Source organism: Helicoverpa zea, chromosome 22 (assembly GCF_022581195.2).
Source record: "Helicoverpa zea isolate HzStark_Cry1AcR chromosome 22, ilHelZeax1.1, whole genome shotgun sequence".
Taxonomy (NCBI): domain Eukaryota; kingdom Metazoa; phylum Arthropoda; class Insecta; order Lepidoptera; family Noctuidae; genus Helicoverpa; species Helicoverpa zea.
In genome coordinates this window covers 2,504,762-2,524,299 of record NC_061473.1, presented here as the reverse complement: position 1 = coordinate 2,524,299, position 19,538 = coordinate 2,504,762, and the positions used below count along the sequence as shown (strand labels likewise).

Sequence of the window (19,538 nt, the reverse complement as noted above, 5' to 3'; positions counted from 1 at the left end):
TTTTTTTTAATAATAAACTTAATTAAGCCTTCTACAAAACTTTTCTGGGATCCAAAAGACCCTGAATATCAGTTTCATGATGTCACGTACTGAATGACATTAGGTTAAATATACCGCTTTGTTGCGCGACAATAAATTGCGCTTGCACATACAGTTGATTCATTCATAATTTAGTTTTACGTTAGTCATTGAAGATTATAATGACCTTTTAATAGCAGTTGTTATTCATTCGTATGTTAATTAATGGCAATGGGAATTGCCTTGTTTGTGGTACCGCCTTACGGTGATATTATGATATCATAGGGTTTAAGGACAGGATTCTCCTCATCATACTCTGTTGTATTGAATGTATGAACGAAGTTGATCTGTTTTCGCGTTTTAAGATTACCTACCTATATTTTATGGTAAATGTCGTTCATTCCACCTATAAGCTTCGTAGTCACAAACTAAAAAGTCCACTGTTGGACAAAGGCTGAGGTGATTAATTAACAAAAAATATAACTTTACTTTTCGTCAATCTTTAACAAGATCATAGGTAATAACTTCCTTCATATAAAAACTTGATTCGTTCTCAATATTATGAATTCATTCGCCAATTAAGAGAAATCGTAATTCCCTTCAATAACCCAAGATTTTCTTCAACAGCACCTGCGTCCGAGGATCTGAAGGGCCCTACGACTGGGAATGCGACCAGGACCCGTGTCTGATGAGCGATGAAGTGATCAGAAATGTCAGACAAGCCGGCCTCGGTTGGAGAGCTACCAACTACACCCAGTTCTACGGGAAGAAGCTGAAAGATGGACTTATTTATAAACTTGGTGAGTTTTCTTGATGAATATCTTCAAAACCACGAGGGTAACAATTGGTAGCAACTTATGGTAGCTGGTAACAATTAGGTAGCAACTCTCTGTATGTATTTCGAGAGGATCGGTGACGAGTGACAGAGATCCTGACGTTCACAATAGAATTAGGTACTAGAAGTTTTACATAGCTTAACTAAGCTACTAAGCTACCTATTTACTAAGCTACTAAGCTACCTATTTGTCAAACTATTTTCCAACGAACTAGATAAATTACGGAATTTTAAGTACCCACAACTTGGCGTTTCAATGTTCCAATATAGGACTCGAGGATATTAATAGGAGTGAGCGGAGTAGGTCAATAACACATATTTCAAGTTCTTCAAGAGCCTGAAAGAGCACTTAGAAAATATCTTCAATATCATTTACACTCATTTAAACATGCAAGACCATCTGATATCAAAGACAATGCACATTCATTAGGCTATCTGACACCCTTAAATCATCAAATCAGAATCAAGAAAATAGATGAACCTTAATACCTGAACCTATACCTTAAAGAATAAGGTTCAAAATCGCACAGCTCTTACAAAGCTTGGGCCATCGTGATTGAGTGACTGCAATAAATTATATATTTTGTGGTCTAGTTTAACATGCAAAGTGGAATATTATAACTGACGTTTATTATGGGGTATCTGTTAACAACATAATAGTAATTTATTAGTTGCTACGTTGTAAATATTTTCACGGTAAATTGTGGGCTTGCTTTATTAATATTAGAAGCTTTTCCCTACGGTTTCATTTTGATGAAACTACATCGATAAATAATAAAGACTGCTCCGAAAAATGAGCTAGATATATATTGTTATCGGCACGGATAATGAGCTCTCGGCGGAAGAGTGGGGATCGCTTTGCGCACCGTACACTTTTGGCAATAAACCAATAATTCACTTCTGCGCAGGTGAAGGTCAGAGCTCAATATCCTTGCCGATGATTATACCTGAAATTGGAAGAATTTTTCAAACCGGATCAGTAGGTTGTACCTAAGATTTGAGTATTTGAAGCTATAGGCTTACCTACCTATGTAGATATAAGGCTCTATAACTTTCCCAAAAATCTCTCTTATTTTCAACGTACCTGCTTATAAATCTGCGGTGTTTTTAACTGTTGTAGGTAGGTATTTGTCATAGATCTCTAAAGCAAATCTTATTATCCTTTCTATTCATACAATAGTGACAATTTAACTTCTTAAAAGCCACAATGGTAGCCTCGGGCGATACCTAATAGCTTGATACACTTACAGATACGATTTCATTGTTAATCTGGGCTCAGACTTTCACCTTTTGTTTGGACTTGAATAGCTGTCTAGATCAGTCCACTTTCGCAAAAATAATGCTGTGTTTGAATAGCTCTTAACGTTTTGGTTAAATGGTTAAGATTACGAGTCTTAATTCTTCAAAATAAATAAGAACGTAGGCAAATGGCACGCTCTGAAGTGGACAAATAAGTAATGCTTTGTAGGTATGCAATTTTAAAACTTTGTAATTAAAACCATATAGGTATTGAATTTATAATAAGTCATTGTTACAATTCCACTTCAGCAACGAAAATTGACAAACAAGCGATGAAAAATACAAAAAGGTCTACCTCACTCTAGGCTGAACATTTTTCGACAAACATTAAATTGAATTACAAAAACCTCTATGTGGCCGAAAATGTTTACCATTCTTCATTTTTCCAGGAACCCTACCGCTAAGCCGTGAAACAGCCCGGCTAGGCCGTATCAACATCGACAAGGATGTTCCCTACCCTCCACAGTTTGACTCCCGACAGCACTGGAAGAACTATATCTCGCCTGTGGTGGACCAGGGCTGGTGTGGCTCCGACTGGGCTGTGTCGGTTGCTACTATTATTTCTGATAGGTGAGTTACTTTCTCCTAATTCTTGGTATATATGTACCTACTTGTAATTATGTGCACACTATCTGTCGACTTCGTCAGATAATCTAAATAAGGAGAAGTTATTCTTGAAGTAGGTTCAGATTATGTTCTATCATAGGCGTAATCGGCAGGTGGCAAAGGGTGACAGTTGCCACCCAAAAAATATCTATGTCAGTTCTTTGCCATCCTAATGTAAACAAAACATGAAATATTTTGAAAAACGCTTGTTGGCTTAAAAAACAATATTTTGACTGATTTTTGCAAAGAGTGTCTGGAGGTATTCTACGAACCACACCCCCGGCAAGTTTTGAAAACCTCAATTAAAACAATGAAATGTCAACGAAAACCATGTGGTCTACGAATACATTAGAAATATTCGCAAGGTTTACAACTGTTAAGATTATCTTTAACCATTCGTCACTGTTAACGAAAGGATTTTTAAGAACTCCTCAAACATTATAAGCAAAATCAAAATAAAGTAACTTCATAATAAATTCCGCCAGCCAATTCAAGCTAAAACAAAGCTGACCTCAAGAATGCCACAATACCAGTAACAAGAAATGATACCTGATTCTTATTTCTTCGTATGCAAACTTGAGACGGGGCTAAAAATAAAGATGAAAAGGGCTCTTGGGCCTAAGAGCCCTTGTGTCAGGCAAGAAGCAAAAACTTGAAATATATGGAAGTGTAAGGCCGTTGGTTTGTTTGTTTCTTTTATTGCGGGCTATATTTAGGTACTGGTGAACCTGGGAGGTATGGGTGTTGTTTTCTTTTTATGGTGGGTTCATGGAATAGTTCGGTTCTGTTCTAATTTATATGAATGGATCGGGAAACGTTATGAAATAAGACCTAGGTACGGCACCAAATTGTGACTTATTGAGGCCACCAAATTATTGCAAGTTTTATTGTAATTCTTACATGAACAAAGATTTACATAGATTTGTTAAATTAAATGAGAAGATAACTTCATCTTAAATTATTTAAAAAATGGCTAAATTCAAATTCGTGGCTGTGAGCATTTGAGCAAGTCTAGTCATCATTCTAAACTTTCTACTGTTCACGAAGTCGTGACGATTTTGAAACGACCACTTTGCCTAAGTGGCATATTTATTGATATGCATTTTATTTGTATGTGTTGTTTTTTTTACGATATGGACTGCCTAATATACTCTAATGTTTTAAAAAAAATGCAGTATCCCATGTAATACCTATCAGAAAATATTGCTTTCCATATTTAAGTATGTTTTAGTTAAGATACTTACTATACTTAAGTATTAGGACTTTATTTACACTAACGTCCTTGCCAACAGATTCGCCATCCAGTCGAACGGAGCCGAGAAAGTGACTCTCAGTCCTCAATCTCTGCTGTCCTGCAACTTGAAGCAGCAGCAGGGTTGCCACGGAGGTCACATCGATACCGCTTGGATCTTCGCTAAGAACCATGGGTAAGTTGACAATGTTGGAGTTCGTTAAGATGTTCTTTTGAAGGGAAAGAGTTGATGAACTTAGCTAGTAATGTATGAAGTTGGGAGAAATGTTTTGAATTGTAATTTAGGTTGATTTTATTTTTATGTTTCTCGTAATTTTGTCAATCACGTTAATGAAGATCACCTGAGATTTACATCGAGACAGTTCTAAAGACGCTTTAGAAGTGCAGGCTAAGTAGAACAACGCAAAGGCTCTTTTTGACCCTTTACTTTAAAATAAAATCCTGTTATTTTCTAGGTCAATGATTCCTATACTTCTCGTTATAACAAGTTTACAAACCCGTATTGCTTACAATATGTATTACTTCAGTATTTATTTTCTCACCTTTCTAAATCTAACCCCAATATCTTCTTCCCCAGTCTGGTCGACGAAGAATGCTTCCCCTACCAGGCTAAAGTGACCAACTGTCCTCTGAAGAAGCGAGGCAACCTCCTCACCGACCGCTGCAGGCCCGTCGTTCCTCAGAGGACCTCGAGATACAAGGTCGGACCTCCCGGCAGGCTTGGCAAGGAGATCGATATCATGTTCGATATTATGCAGTCTGGACCTGTGCAAGGTGCGTACTTAAAATATTCATATATTTTTTTTGCTTTCTAGGAGTTTTTTTACGGGTGTTTTGAGGACCCTGTTAGGGCACGGGGAACATTAAGGATTCAATGCTATGTAAGTGGATAGCATAGCAAAATAATTTTTGCAAATAGCAATTTTACATTATTCAAACGTTATGAAAAAATAGGGAAACAATCAATGGGTCAGTTTTTTAAAGCCCCTCTGAAAATGTAAAGTGTGTCTGTCCGAAAGGATGTTTTAGATAAAGGGAACATTTTTACTAGCACTTTCGATTTTTGGTTTAGGTAAGTACTTAGGCTATTTTTACGGACTTTTTATTTTCCCTCTCATGAAAGTTTTCTCTTCAAATCAGCAAACAAGAAAATATTTTTTGTTTATAAACGAAGCCGGTACAGATAAAACGAACAACTATCTGAAACATTACAGATTATCAAAATATTTTTATCTGTTTTCCAACCTTGGTCGTGATACCCCACACAAATATTATAAATGGGTATCCTTGTGTAATTATGATAAGAAAATCACGGCTTTTTATTGGTTTGAAGAGATTATGTTGTTATAGTTCGGCCATTCAGAGAATGCGTTCCTGACACGTCGCGATTGAACTGACGACGTAACTTTGCAATGGCGTTGCAGTTACGATAAAAATATTTTTGCTGGTTGTTTACGGTTTTAACAATTGAGGAGCATTAAAACAACATTATTATATCAATAATCAATGAATGTAGTTACGTCGTCAGTTCAATCGCGACGTGTCAGGAACGCATTCTCTGAATGGCCGAACTATAGGTATACTTATCTACGTATGTATAGTGGGCTCTTTGTGGACTGTTTGCGCAGGAGTTTTTATTTGAATGAGATATGCAAATGTATGAATGAGGTCGCCATATTTGTGTCATGATAACAAAAATGGAAACACTGTAATTTCAGATTTTTCTGAAGGACTAATTCAGTATTTTTATAATTATCTTTTTAATTAGACTCAATTTAGCCCGGTCAAAATAGACATTTGAAATAACAAAAATTCCCACAGAGCTGATTTTTGGTGGAGAGCTAGATTAGATCATTATAAATAAAATACTAAAAGTCCCCATCGATCCCATGTGTGCGTCAAAAGTTATTCGAGGTCAAATGTCAAAATTTTTGGTTTTTTGTGTTTTTTTCGAAAACGGTAAGTTTTATCAAAAAAATACATCAGACCAAAATTGTAGATTATAAAATTTTCTACAAAAATTGCATTAACAGTTTTCTCCTAAATGTTACCATTCCTGAGATATCGCGCTTCAAAGAGTCACACTACACATGATATGTACATATGAGCCACGTATATACGAGGGCTGCCTTTTAAGTTGTGTCGTTTGAAATAAATGTAGACATTTAATAGGTTAATAACATTTATTGTTTATCAAAGAATTCTCCGCGATATTTAATGCACTTTTGCATGCCTTTAAACCAGTTCTTGAAACATTTATTCCATTCTGAAGTGGGGGTAGTCACAATGGCCGATTTGTGTGAGTCAACAGCTTTTTCAGGTGTGCTGCAACGTTGACCACGAAGACTTTGCTTAATTTTGGGCAATGTAAAATAATCGTTATGCCCACGGGTCTATGTCACGGTATGTCATGTTGGTCTGCGAGAATTAACTGCCGCTTAGCCTCGATATTATCTTGGGTCATGGCGGGTTTTGAACTACCTTCACGTGCCTTGTCACTGAGGCTAGAGTACCCACGTTGAAATCCTAAATATCGACGTACTGCAGTCCTAAGGCAAGTTTCTGCATCACAGACACAGAAACTTAACTTTTCAAAGCGCTGAAGTCGCGACAATCCCCTTTTAAAGTTGTAGAAAATTATCGTACGCAAATTTTCCTTCGACATTTCCATTTTTACAACCGACTTTACACCTTTAAGTGGGCGATACAATAAAATTACATTAAAAAAAATAAAAAACATATTTTATACAACATATCGATTTAAAAGATTATTTTGTTTTCGAATTCTAAATTCAAAAAGATGATAATGGCATATGTTTTTTTTAATAATCGCGGGAAGTTGGCAAACGACACGACATAAAGGCACTTAAGCTAAGTATAAATTGTTAGCTGCCAGTTATTACATATAGGGCTACAGAAACGAGCGACCATAGACGCCTCTGCTTGGATGATTGTTTTCCAAACGTCATTGTGACATGTGATTGTTTAAGCGGGAATAATTTTCATATTTGAAAAATACTTTGTTATGTCCTTCTGTTTCCTAAAAAGACAGTAATAATAGTAATAGTGTTATTTGATAACTTGAAAAATGTCTCAGTTTTGTTTTATTTGCAATAAACTTTTAACTGAAAATAAAACTGTTGTGGTTCATCGTGGAATGCCAAATTTAATCGAGGCTAGTGTCGCGAGAGGTGATGAGTTTACTGAGTTTTTAAGAAATGAAAAATCCGTCATAATACACGTGGATTGCAGAAAATCATATACCCGGAAAACTTCAATCGCTGTAGTAAAAAGACAACGTGAAGAGGAAAAGGCTAGTATTTCAAAAATAAGTCCACCTCGTACTAGAACGCGAGTAAGTGAATCTTTTTGTTTTAAAAATTACTGTTTATTTTGTGGTAATGAAGCCAATGAAGAAACTGAGAAGAAGAAAGCACAGCATCTTCGAAAAAAAATTTATAACGTAACTACATTCAATTTCAAAGAATCCCTGTTGAAATTAGTCAAAGATCGTTCTGATGATGTTTCAAAGGCTGTTTTTGCACGTATTAATTTCGAGTACGATTTAATCGCTGCTGAAGCAAAATACCATGACAGTTGTTATAAATTTTTCTTAAAACCTACTACTGGTGGTAAAATTGGCCGTCCACAAGATGAAAGTATAAACTCTGCGATGGAGAAAATTTTTCAATTCATAGAAACGAGTGATGATTGCCAGTTTTCGTTGGATGAATTAAAGAATGTTTGTCAAGATATAGCTTTAGATGACAGAGTTATAAAAATGCGACTGAAATTGAAGTATGGTAGTAGAATTATTATTACAGAGAAGCCAGGAACATTAACATTTATTTGTTTTATTGACAATTACCAAGATACTTTAAGTCAAGTCTGGTCTAATAAAAAACACTTGAATGAAAAAGACAAGCGGTTTAAAACTTTGGAAGCTGCGGCAGCAATCATTCTTGAAGATATTCAATCTTGCGTTTTCGATAATACTATGTACCCCCCACCAGGTAGAATGTTCGAGAATATAAATAACGATATTCCCGAATCATTGTCATATTTTTTGGAAAAAGTCATTTTAAAAAACAAGCGCCATAATTTAGATCATCTAAAGTTAGTTTGTACGAATATTAGCCACTGCATCATGACTGCTGTTCGACCTAGAACCTTTAAATCTAAACTACAGCTTGGTCTTTCAGTTTTTTTTCATCGGCGATTTGGTTCGAAACGTCTCATACAAATTTTCTCGTCTTTTGGTTTATGTGCATCTTACAGCGAAACAATGAACTATGAATCAGCAGCAGTTTTCAGTCGTCCACTTCATATTTTACCACCAGAAACAGGCACATTCATTCAATACGTTGCAGATAATGCTGATATTAATGTAAATACCTTGGACGGCAATGATACGCTTCATATAATGGGAATTATCCAAATTGTGACTCCCAAAGATTCAGTATTACAGGAGAACCCGCTGCCGCGAGTAACCGAAGTTCTTTCAGCAAAAGACTTTGCAGCAAAGGCTCATGTACCTATACAAGCCTATCAAAACACTGGCGCGGTTGGGTACAGCAAAATAAATGTTCAAAATTTTGATTACGAAAGTGAATCTAAAGTAACCTTTTTAAAAAAAGTTGATGTGACATGGTTCTATGGCAAATACAAAAAAATCGATCTACCTGGTTGGAATGGTTACATTGAATGCGCGACAAATAAGATTATAGATTTTTCTAAGTCAAAAATTTCATTTTTGCCATTTATTCATCAACCAGCAAATAATTACGACACAATATACACGACTTTACTTTGTGCTGTAGAGAATGCTAAACGCTATAACCACGAAGTATGTATAATTACTTTTGATCAACCTCTGTATGCGAAAGCTCGCGAGATTGTATCTGCTGCACCTGAAGAATCTGAAGTATCCAAAATTATAGTAAGACTAGGAGGATTTCATTTGCTTATGTCATTTTTTGGAGCAATCGGTTATATCATGCAAGGAAGCGGTCTAAAGGAAGTACTCGCTGAAGTTTATGCAACTAAGTCTTTAGAGAAAATGCTTAGTGGCCATGCTTATGCGAGAGCAGTTCGAGCGCATACAATACTTCAACTTACTTTAGCATTAAAAATATTAAAAGATCTCGCTATTGAAGATGTCATGGATGCAAATCTTATTATTACCATTGAAAGTATCCTAAATAATACTCTTTCATACTATGACATTGAAGAAGATGAGGAAATATGTAGAAAATTACTTGATCAGTTTAATGACAAATTAATTGAATATCAGAAACGAGGGCCAACTGCACAATTATGGGTACAATACTTTCGGATGGTGTCCATTGCAAAGGACTTTATAAGAGCAGAACGTATGGGAGATTGGCAAGCACATTTGAACTGCGTTAAAGAAATGCTGCCTTATTTCCATGCATCTGGGCATTTACCTTATGCCAAATCTGCGCACTTGTACTTACAAGACATGCTTCAATTGAAAGAGGTAATGGATCCCGGTGTTTATCAAAAGTTTACAGAGGGATATTTTACTGTTCGACGTTCTGATAAACTTTATTGTGGAACTCCAACAGATATGGTTATTGAACAGTCGCTGATGAAATCCATGAAAACCGATGGGGGCATTTCTCGAGGACGTAGTACGAAAGAAAGTGTGATAAGTAAATGGGTTTACGGAATGCATGCAATGAATACTGTATGTGAGGGTTTGGAAGTTCTTGCTAATGTTCATATGGATACAACAGATCAGCATGTAGATGCAAGTGATTCGCGACGTAAAAAAGATGCTAAAGATATTAAAATACTGTTTGACTGGTTTTTATCACATGAACCTTTTCCTAAATTAAATAAAATCGTATCTATTGCGTCTGGAGTTGTTGGTGACGATAAGATTAATTGCCACAAAGCTCGTGAAGTTGGGATTGCTTCAATGTCTAAAATGACAGGGAAAACATTTAATAATATAAAATTAAAACGCTCTCAAAAAGTACTCCCTCTTTTAGCCGTGAGTAGCACCGTGAAAATTCACGAAGAAGAAGTACCTATAGACCCTGTATTATTATTTCAACGCATGAGTATCACTAAAGATTTTGAGGATGAGATTGAAAATTTTTTTGAGTATGAATTAGCTCCTTATCCCTTATCACTATTCGATGCAGCTGGAATGCGTAAAACAACAAAGTCAGCAATTTACGATTGTTTTCAACCAGTCAATACTGAGGTTAATTTTACAAACGCTACTTACATTATTGATGGAGGATACCTACTACACCACGTTGTGTGGGATCGAGATGAAACCTTTAGCGTGATCTTTGATAAATATGTTCAGTATCTACGCAGACATTATGGGCATACAGTGACGGTAGTATTTGACGGCTACAGTGACTCTACAAAGAATATTAAAGCTTCAGAACAACGTCGTCGAACTGCAAAAATATCATCGAGTTCTGAGATTATCTTCGATGAATTTATGACAGTTCCTGGTAATCAACATCAATTTTTCGCTAACAGTAATAATAAATCTCGTTTCATTTCCATGTTAAGTGACAAATTAAGAGCTGCGAATTTTGCTGTGAAACAAGCTCAAAATGACGCAGATGTGCTCATAATCGAAACAGCAATAGAAAAATTAAATGCAACAAACACAATAATTGTAGTCGGTGAAGATGTTGATTTATTAGTATTACTTACTGCAAGGACTCCAATAGATAAAATTATTTATTTTCTGAAACCTGGAAGGGCTCAAAAGCAATCAGAAATCTATTCTTCAAAAAGTTTAACTGCTTATCCCAAATGCCAAAACTATATTTTATTTTTACATGCGATAACCGGCTGCGACACATCGTCGGCAATGTACAGAAGGGGCAAAACGTCAGTATTCAAATTATTCGAAAAAGAAGATTTGACTGACTGCGCCAAAGTATTTACAGAAAATGATTCCAAGCCTGAAACAATAATTGCGAAAGGAATTCGCTTTCTTCTTGCGGTTTATGGAGCTCCCAAAAAAATTACTTGCATTAATAAATACCGGTACTTAACTTTTGTAAAACATACGCGAAAAAACAAACAAGTACAACTATCATGTCTTCCTCCAACATCGGAATCTGCTATTCAACACTTAAATCGAGTATACTATCAGGTGCAAACATGGCTAGGCAATCAACTAAATCCAGAAGACTGGGGTTGGAAATTGATACATAATACCCTGGAACCTATTAAAACTTTACTCCCACCTGCTCCAGAAAAACTCCTGAACACTATTTTTTGCAATTGCAAAAAAGATTGTAGTGTCAAATGTGGCTGTAAAAAAGTCGGGTTGCTATGTTCTCCAGCTTGTACCAATTGCCGAGGTCAGTCTTGCTCAAATGTCCAGTTAATAGAGGAAGATTCCTGCGATTTTAATGAAGAGACCAATGAATAAACCACATTATGACAAGGAGCGACTGCCTATCTGACCTCCTCAACCCAGTTACCCGGGCAACCAAATACCTACTGGCTTCTGACTACCCATAACGATTGTTATGGATGTTCAATGACAGCCAGAACCTATAGTTTAACGTGCCATCAGAAACACAGTCATTGGTGTCCAAGATATGCTTAGAAAGTACATACAAACTTAGAAAAGTCGCATTGGTACTTGTCTGACGTGGAATCGAACCCACTCATACTTGAGAGGTTGGTTCTTTACCCACTAGGCCACCACGAGTTTTTTTATGAATCTGATAAATATAAAACAATCACAATAATAGTTAACCCAATAGTTAATATCAATAATGACATCATATTAGAACGTGACGGCAATTATTCCCTTAAACTATCCTAAAATTGTCATGACAGTTAGTGGAGTAGGCCTACAGGGGAAACCACGGTAAAAAAAAACGCGCCGAGTACACTACCTCACAGGTGGCGTGGAAATGTGTGCATGTCATGTATGGCATATACTTTGAAGCGCGATATCTCAGGAATGGTAACATTTAGGAGAAAACTGTTAATGCAATTTTTGTAGAAAATTTTATAATCTACAATTTTGGTCTGATGTATTTTTTTGATAAAACTTACCGTTTTCGAAAAAAACACAAAAAACCAAAAATTTTGACATTTGACCTCGAATAACTTTTGACGCACACATGGGATCGATGGGGACTTTTAGTATTTTATTTATAATGATCAAATCTAGCTCTCCACCAAAAATCAGCTCTGTGGGAATTTTTGTTATTTGACCACTACTTTTATGTCTATTTTGACCGGGCTAATTGACTAACAAGTAAAAGTCTGAAATCACTTTCGCCTTGATGAAGCTTGCCTCCTCTCTGAGGTTAGCCCAGCCATTTTACTTCATGTGTATTTTTTTGTTCAGATATAATCCTGTGGAAAAGTTTTGCTTATCCCATCTTAACTACCAACTTCACGATCACAAAACGGATGAACCAAACTCTTGGCATGCGAGAGGCGTTACCTAAATGGCTAAAAACTTCAGAGACGCCAAGTTATTTAGCAGTAACCGTACAAGTTTAAATTGCGTTCTTTCATGTCAACTAGGTTTCAGATGAATAAGATATCTTAGATAGCTAAACAGAAAGTAGATATTTTTATTTAGAAGATTTATCTGATATCTCCTTATCTTGGCACGTAAGGAATGTTAGAAAGTGTTTTGTTTTGAAAACAAAATAATATCTTATTGCGCGTGAAATTAGTCACCTTGCATAAAGTTATCAGATTATTATGATAGCCAGGTTTATTATCTAAGAGGAATGTTTTTTACCTTTCTATTTAAATAATACCTACTTACACATAAGATTCGACTATTCTATATCTTACAGTACCTAGATAGAAATTCAATAAAACAACTTTTGCTGTGCACAATATTGCCACAGTGGAAAAATTATTGTCTCTCAGCGTGTCATGGGTTGGGTTTAACTCCCGTGGGGCTGCGGGTAGTTCGAAAGAGATACCGCGGCCCTGGTACATAAAAGGCCCACGACGGAACACGACGGTTTTTAATCAGGAGGAGTCTGACATTCCCTCACCGCTGCTAATCCACAGCGGGAGGGGTCATTTGATGATTATTGACGTCGTTAAAAAAAAAAACCGTACAGGGCAAAACGCAAATTCGGGAATGATTTGTTTAATTTACCGATCCCTATAATTCATACTCTTTATCTTTCTGGCACTATGTAGACACTAAAACAATTTTTCTTTCATTCATTTTGAAATGTTCCTACTTTCTCCTTTCCAGCCATCATGACAGTGTACCAAGATTTCTTCCACTACCGCGACGGTATCTACCGTCGCTCGAGGTTCGGTAACAACGAGCTGAAGGGTCTACACAGCGTGAGGGTCGTCGGCTGGGGAGAGGAGAATGGAGACAAATATTGGGTAAGCAGCTGGATTTAATTTTAACCTTATGGTGATAGATAGAAGGTCCTAAACTCCAAACTGCGATGAGAGATCTATGTAAAAACCTTAACGTGTCGCAACTTATACATATACGCAACATCACATGTTCTTGTATTCGATCAAGAAGAGGCAAAGCCCACACTAGACACAAAGTTTGCATCTGTCTAGCCTTTTCCCAAGCTATAATGGTGTCGGCTTCAATTCTAAGCGGTTGCTGCTGAGTAGGTACCAGTGTTTTAAATGCAGCGATTGCCTATCTGACCTCCTCAACTTAGTTACCAGAAAAACCCGTTACCCTGGTTGTCAGACTTTCTGACAACACAGAAAAGTAACATAGGAGAAAAAGAACACTAATATCATCTGCCTAGCCTTTTCTCAACACGTGTAAACTGTGCTATATACCTACACTGAACTTTCTTCTTAACCATTGTTCACCCTTGCCTCCATCACCTAAAACACCAATAATAATTTGTATTTTTTTTCGCAGATCGTCGCCAACAGCTGGGGCACCTCATGGGGCGAAGACGGCTACTTCCGCATCGCTCGCGGCGAGAACGAGTCAGGCATCGAGTCCTTCGTCGTCACTGTCCTGAGTGACGTGACCGAAGCTTACCTTCGTAAATAACATCCGACCCACCTGGTCACGCCCCTTTGCGTCACCACTAGGGTGATGAAAACTAGCAGGGGGATTATACTGCTGAACAGTACCAGGGATTTTGGTTGACGAAGATAATTTACGACTAAATAGAGGCCTTATAAAATTAGGATGGCAACACAGCAGAATAGTCACTTGCACATAGGAAAGGCCTAATGTATGAAATAGTCTTGCAAAATAAAAAAGGTCTTATATAGGATATAACAAATTGTTGCACAAATATTTAGGATTTTTTAATAAGCCAAACTTTTTAATAGAGATTTAGAAATGTCAACAAATATTTTTATACCAGTTTTTGAAAAGTCTCCAATCAAGTTAAAAGGAAAGTTAGGTGTAGGTAGGTATAGAGGAGATTATCTTCGCCAATCCAAATCGCAATTTCTACAATAAGAGCCCGCGATTAAATTATATAGAGTACGATCTCCGACCGACTAGGTATTAAGAGATTAATCTTATATTTTTGTATAATTAATCTTACGATTTCAATTAATTGGTAATTCATTCAATTGACGCATATCGATTGTAAAAAATATACGACACGAGAAGACGAGGATTGAAAGAAAAAGGTTTCATATGAAGGATTTTTAGCTCTGGCAACAGGGAAACCCCCGTCAAATACATCGCTGGGTTGCCACTTTAAAAAGTGATTTACCACTAATAATACCAACACAAAAAAATAAAAACAAAAAATTCCAAAAAAATACTTAATGCTTTTATTTTCATATTATTATATTCATATTTATTGTACAGTAGATCATTTCTTGTGAATCTTTACTGCCATGTTAGATGTGGACACTTAATTAAGTTACTTAAAGAAATCTAACTAGTCTTAGGCACATTTAAACTTTAGATTAAGTGATCATCTCAAAATATGCTTATAGACAATAACTGTTAGTTTAGGAATAACCGTTATTTCTATTAATGGTTTTTTATTTACCGATAATTTTTATCTATTAGTTTTAGAAGATTGAAAATAGGAGATTAATGGCCACAGACCCGTTATGGTCAGAAATAATTTTCTTTGCCAAATCTCTTATGTCTAACTTCTAAAACTACTAGTTGTATGGAATGCAATGTCAATAGAAATAAGCTGTATTTTACACTCTTCCAGTGAAATAGTTAACCATCATAAAAAACATTTAACAATCAAAATATGATTACGTATGTAACAATCAAAATATAATTACGTATCAATTTAAATATTAAGTAATTTAATGGTCAAAGCTTCCTCGAACAACTCTTTTCCTATATGGCATACAAATATTATTCAAATATGGACTTTAAGTATGGACCTCTAGATATACTTTACATTGGCAACATAGCAGACTGCTGGCTGCCAGCGACCTCCCATCGTGGTTAAAGTAAATTGTATCTAAATAGTACTAAATACCAATATTTAAAGCTCATAATTGAATAATATTACTTTTGCCGAGTGAGAGCATAGTCGTTCAAGTGAGCTATGACCATAACATACTATATAATATTTTGTATAATAATTCAATTTCAAATTCTTTTCTTCATGTAAAAAGTATGAATCTAATCCACATCATTAAGGGCCAAACGAAAGTAGCGCCATCTATATTCAAAATTGTTCTTTATAATATCAGTTGCCAAATGGCTATAGCCTTAAAAATACAATATCTTAGTAAATAATGTTGTATTAAGTAAAATATAATATTTATTATTAATTAGTACTTACGATTTATTGTAATTTTTAAGTTTTAAATAAATAAAGTTTCAATACAAAAGCGTTTTATTTTTATATCTATCCACGACCAAACCTAACCAGCTTATTATGCTGTTTTTATAAAGATAAAATATCTAGTTTGGGGCAATATTTCTTTAAACACTAATTGATGCCAGCATATCTTGAAAAAATGCCTCTATTTCCAAAAGAAGTTTATTTATTAGCTTGAAAATTCTTCTGTTTAATTCTGGCATACATTTTTTTTAATCAACATAATTAAATAGTTAAAGACTCACTTAAATCGAGAAGATATGTAGCACATACAAAACAACTAAATATAACAGTAACAGTAAATTATGCTTTAGCAGTCAAGAGTTTGATTGATTCTCTACTAAATAAATATTTAAATACGTTCAACAATACATAATCAACAATAACAGATAGGAACAAATAACTAAGTGAAGTGTATTTTTTAAAAGAAAATATATAAGTATTGTGACTAAAGGCAGTAGGTGAAAAGAGCCGAAACTATATTTTGAGTACAAAATACTGACGACTTTTAAAACAAGAATAAAGTTTAACAATACCACAAACCTAAAAAAATATATTTAACACACCAATTTTAATGGCGTCGTGCCTGCTATCTCCGAGATGCAATATGTATTACACATTTTGATTATTATTTCTGCCATTTTTGAGCTTCCTTATTATATTCAGATATTACTAACTAGTGGATGGTCCAGGTTTGTTGGCTGCCTTCAATTTAGCTGCTTTCTCCACATTAGCTGCTCTTGTCTGCAAGGAGAAAACATTATTATTAAATATTAAGTAAAAAGAGTAATGTGTCAAAAAATTTACCAAGAAATCAGTGACTTTCGATTTTGAAAACATTCATGTCTTAGATTAAAGACTACTACGACTAAACTACTGATAGGCAACAGTATGTAGTCAACTCCAAACAAGCAAATCTTCTTGACTCAATATCCGTACAATCAAAGGAGATTGGGCAAGAATGTATGAAGTTTGGTCCAAATGTCCACCACGAAAGAGACCTATATAATTAAATAGTCCACTTAATTTAGAGTAACTTTTACTAAGAAAGTAAAAAAAAACAATGCCAAAAAAAAGTTATAGCCAAAAATGTATTCTTAATTTTCGGTAGTTTTTGTATGTTATCATTATTATTTTTTATTTTATTCCACTTCCATTTCCACATTTTATCTAAAACTAAGATGAGTAAGACACATTTGAATATAAACAGCCCATATTTATTTGCCCGATGGATGTACGAATCACTAATCAATTGAGGCGCCAGAAGTGCTTGAATATACTCAGCTGTTCCTGGATCTAAGAAAGTTCGATGTTACTGGTGGTGTCTTCTCTCTAATAATGAACAATTATATTTTGTCAGAAGTAACAGAAAGTACGAAAATCGAACATCGCGGAAAGTAATTGAAAAAGAGAAATTGAAAAAAATCTATAAAATGTTTTATTTGATTTTGCTATAACTTTTTTCTGGCATTATATTTTTTTTTACTTTCATAACAAAAAATGTTCTATATTTAACGGGCTATCTAGCCATGTAGGTCTCGTGCGTGGTGGACATTTGGACCGGAATCGCCCATTGTCCTTTGCAAGGCTAATTTCAGTAGGTAAGAAAGAAGATAGAAAATATTTTTTTTTTTGCGCAACAATAGACGCATACACACACGTAAAATTAGGCACATTATACAGAATTAATTTTAACAATTTATGTACACACACACAGAATACAGAGAAGAAGAAAAGTAGAAAAGATAGTACAAAGGCACAGCTTATTTCATTAGAAATCTCTTCCAGCTGGCCCGTAAAATAATAAAATAATAGGGGAAAATATGCGTCTTAAAGCGCGCAGTACAGCCCTCGCTCAGCATAATGCTGCGACCCGGAACAAGACAGAGTCCCAGTGCTGGTTTTCAGCGACAGCCGGTAGGTCAAAATTATTTGGTGTACTTTGTTCATAATTACCTGTAAAGATTGAACCCTCTTGTGCAACGTCATCATGGAGTTTGATATGGTTACCAGTTTCTCTCGGTTTGTTGCTATGTCTGCCAGCTGAAAAAGGAATAGTCAAATTAATAATAAGACTCTTAATTGATATCTCAACAAGATTTCATTAAGAGGCTCGCTCAAGAGATGGATATAGAGCCAGCAACTTCTTGAAATAGTATATATTGTGATGAAGTTTCGGTCTTGAAATATTAACATGCAATAGTACATAAATTGAATGAATAGTTTTTTATACTTACAAAATTGTCCTACAAATTCATATAAGATTGATTTGCAGTTTATTTTAGTATCTAGAATTTAATAATTTATCTTCATTTGATCTGGATAAAGCAATTACAAAATGAATAACTTTTCCAACTAGAATAAAATTTAATTTCTTTCTTACACACTTTGTCATGTTAAAAATATACTTTTGATATTATGAGAGAAGTTATCTCAAGTTATTTATTGAAAATACAACAGTGGTATTGAAAATAAGCAATAATTACCAGTGCATCTAGCATGACATCATTCTGTAAGTCTTCCAGCCTTCTCCTCTCTGACGTGAGCATACCCTGGACTGCATCTTGCTTTTCTCTATAACCGTTAATAATAATGTAGTTTTTATTCATCGAGATGGTTAAATTAAGCTTGTTGTTATGTTGGATTCTGTGGGATTGTTCGAAAGAGTTACCTGGTACATAAAAGGCCTACGACGGAACACTACGGTTTTTAGTCAATAAGAGTCCGACACTCCCTCACCACTGCTAGCCCACAGCAGGAGGGGTCATTTGATGATTTTTGACATAGTTAAAAAAAGGTATGTTGAATTCTTGCAGCTCTTTTGAATTATCCTGTAGGCCCAGGATGATTCGAAAGAGTTACTGCAGCCCTTGGTAAATAAAGGGCTCCATGTGGATGGCTCCATGGTACAAGAAGGAACATGGTGGGTGTTAGATAGTAAGAGTCTGACACTCCCTCACATTGCACCCACAGTGGAAGTAGTCATTTGGTTTTTGGTTTAAGAACAACTTTACTTCATTTGATGATTTCTCAGTAGAAGAAAATGGTATGTAAAGTTACTAGGCATGATTAAACTTTAAATTATTTACATTTTAAGTAAAGCTGAGACAGACTCTTCAGCTTTCTTGTTATTTAGTGTTATGTGGGTTGAAAATGGAGTTATTAGTAATACATTGAAAACTTACGTTAACTCTTTTAAATGAGTATTGATTGTTGTTAAAGGCGGTTCATACATCTCCATGATACCTTTAGCGAGTAGCTGAACAGTCTTAGCTTCATCAGCACTGGAACTTTTGAGAAAACCATGAAAATAATAAACCAAGTTCAAATCATAACAATACACAAAAATATTGTAAGAGCAACCTTGACGCGCCTAATTTATATTCACCTTTCCATTTTGCTGTGTTGTGAGATCTTTTGTGATTTTATTTTTAGAGTATATTTAACTTATTAGAGCGATAAATAAAAAGGAAAGTGCTCTCTTCCTGAAACTATTGACCTTTTGACAATCGCAGCCATTGATTGATGATGGAAATGACACATTTGACTTTGACAATATTGGCAACAGATTGAAGGATATTCTCGTCAAGCTTGGAAAGGACCACCTACTCAAGTTAATAGATGATCTTATACTTAAAACAGAGTAGGAATGTATATAATTAAGTGAAAATGCAGTCATTTCTTTAAGCTTATAAGAGTTTTCCAAGGAATTATCAGGGAGTTT

At 35.2% G+C, this 19,538-nt stretch overlaps 2 protein-coding genes across 2 annotated transcripts; one reads left to right on the top strand and one right to left on the bottom strand.

Moving 5' to 3' along the window:
* The first annotated feature begins 249 nt into the window (after positions 1–249).
* On the top strand, positions 250–14,777 carry LOC124641421 (uncharacterized peptidase C1-like protein F26E4.3). The gene is made up of 7 exons (XM_047179491.1): positions 250–263; positions 646–818; positions 2,542–2,722; positions 4,051–4,185; positions 4,588–4,784; positions 13,261–13,400; positions 13,909–14,777. The coding sequence occupies exons 1-7, from the start codon at positions 250–252 to the stop codon at positions 14,044–14,046; spliced, it is 978 nt and encodes a 325-aa protein (XP_047035447.1). The 3' UTR covers positions 14,047–14,777.
* LOC124641590 lies at positions 14,767–19,341 on the bottom strand. The gene is made up of 5 exons (XM_047179731.1): positions 19,203–19,341; positions 19,000–19,104; positions 18,301–18,388; positions 17,771–17,857; positions 14,767–16,558 (listed from the first exon to the last, which is right to left on the bottom strand). Exons 1-5 carry the CDS (start codon positions 19,208–19,210, stop codon positions 16,487–16,489), a joined length of 360 nt encoding a protein of 119 aa, XP_047035687.1. The 5' UTR covers positions 19,211–19,341; the 3' UTR covers positions 14,767–16,486.
* Positions 19,342–19,538: the final 197 nt, after the last annotated feature.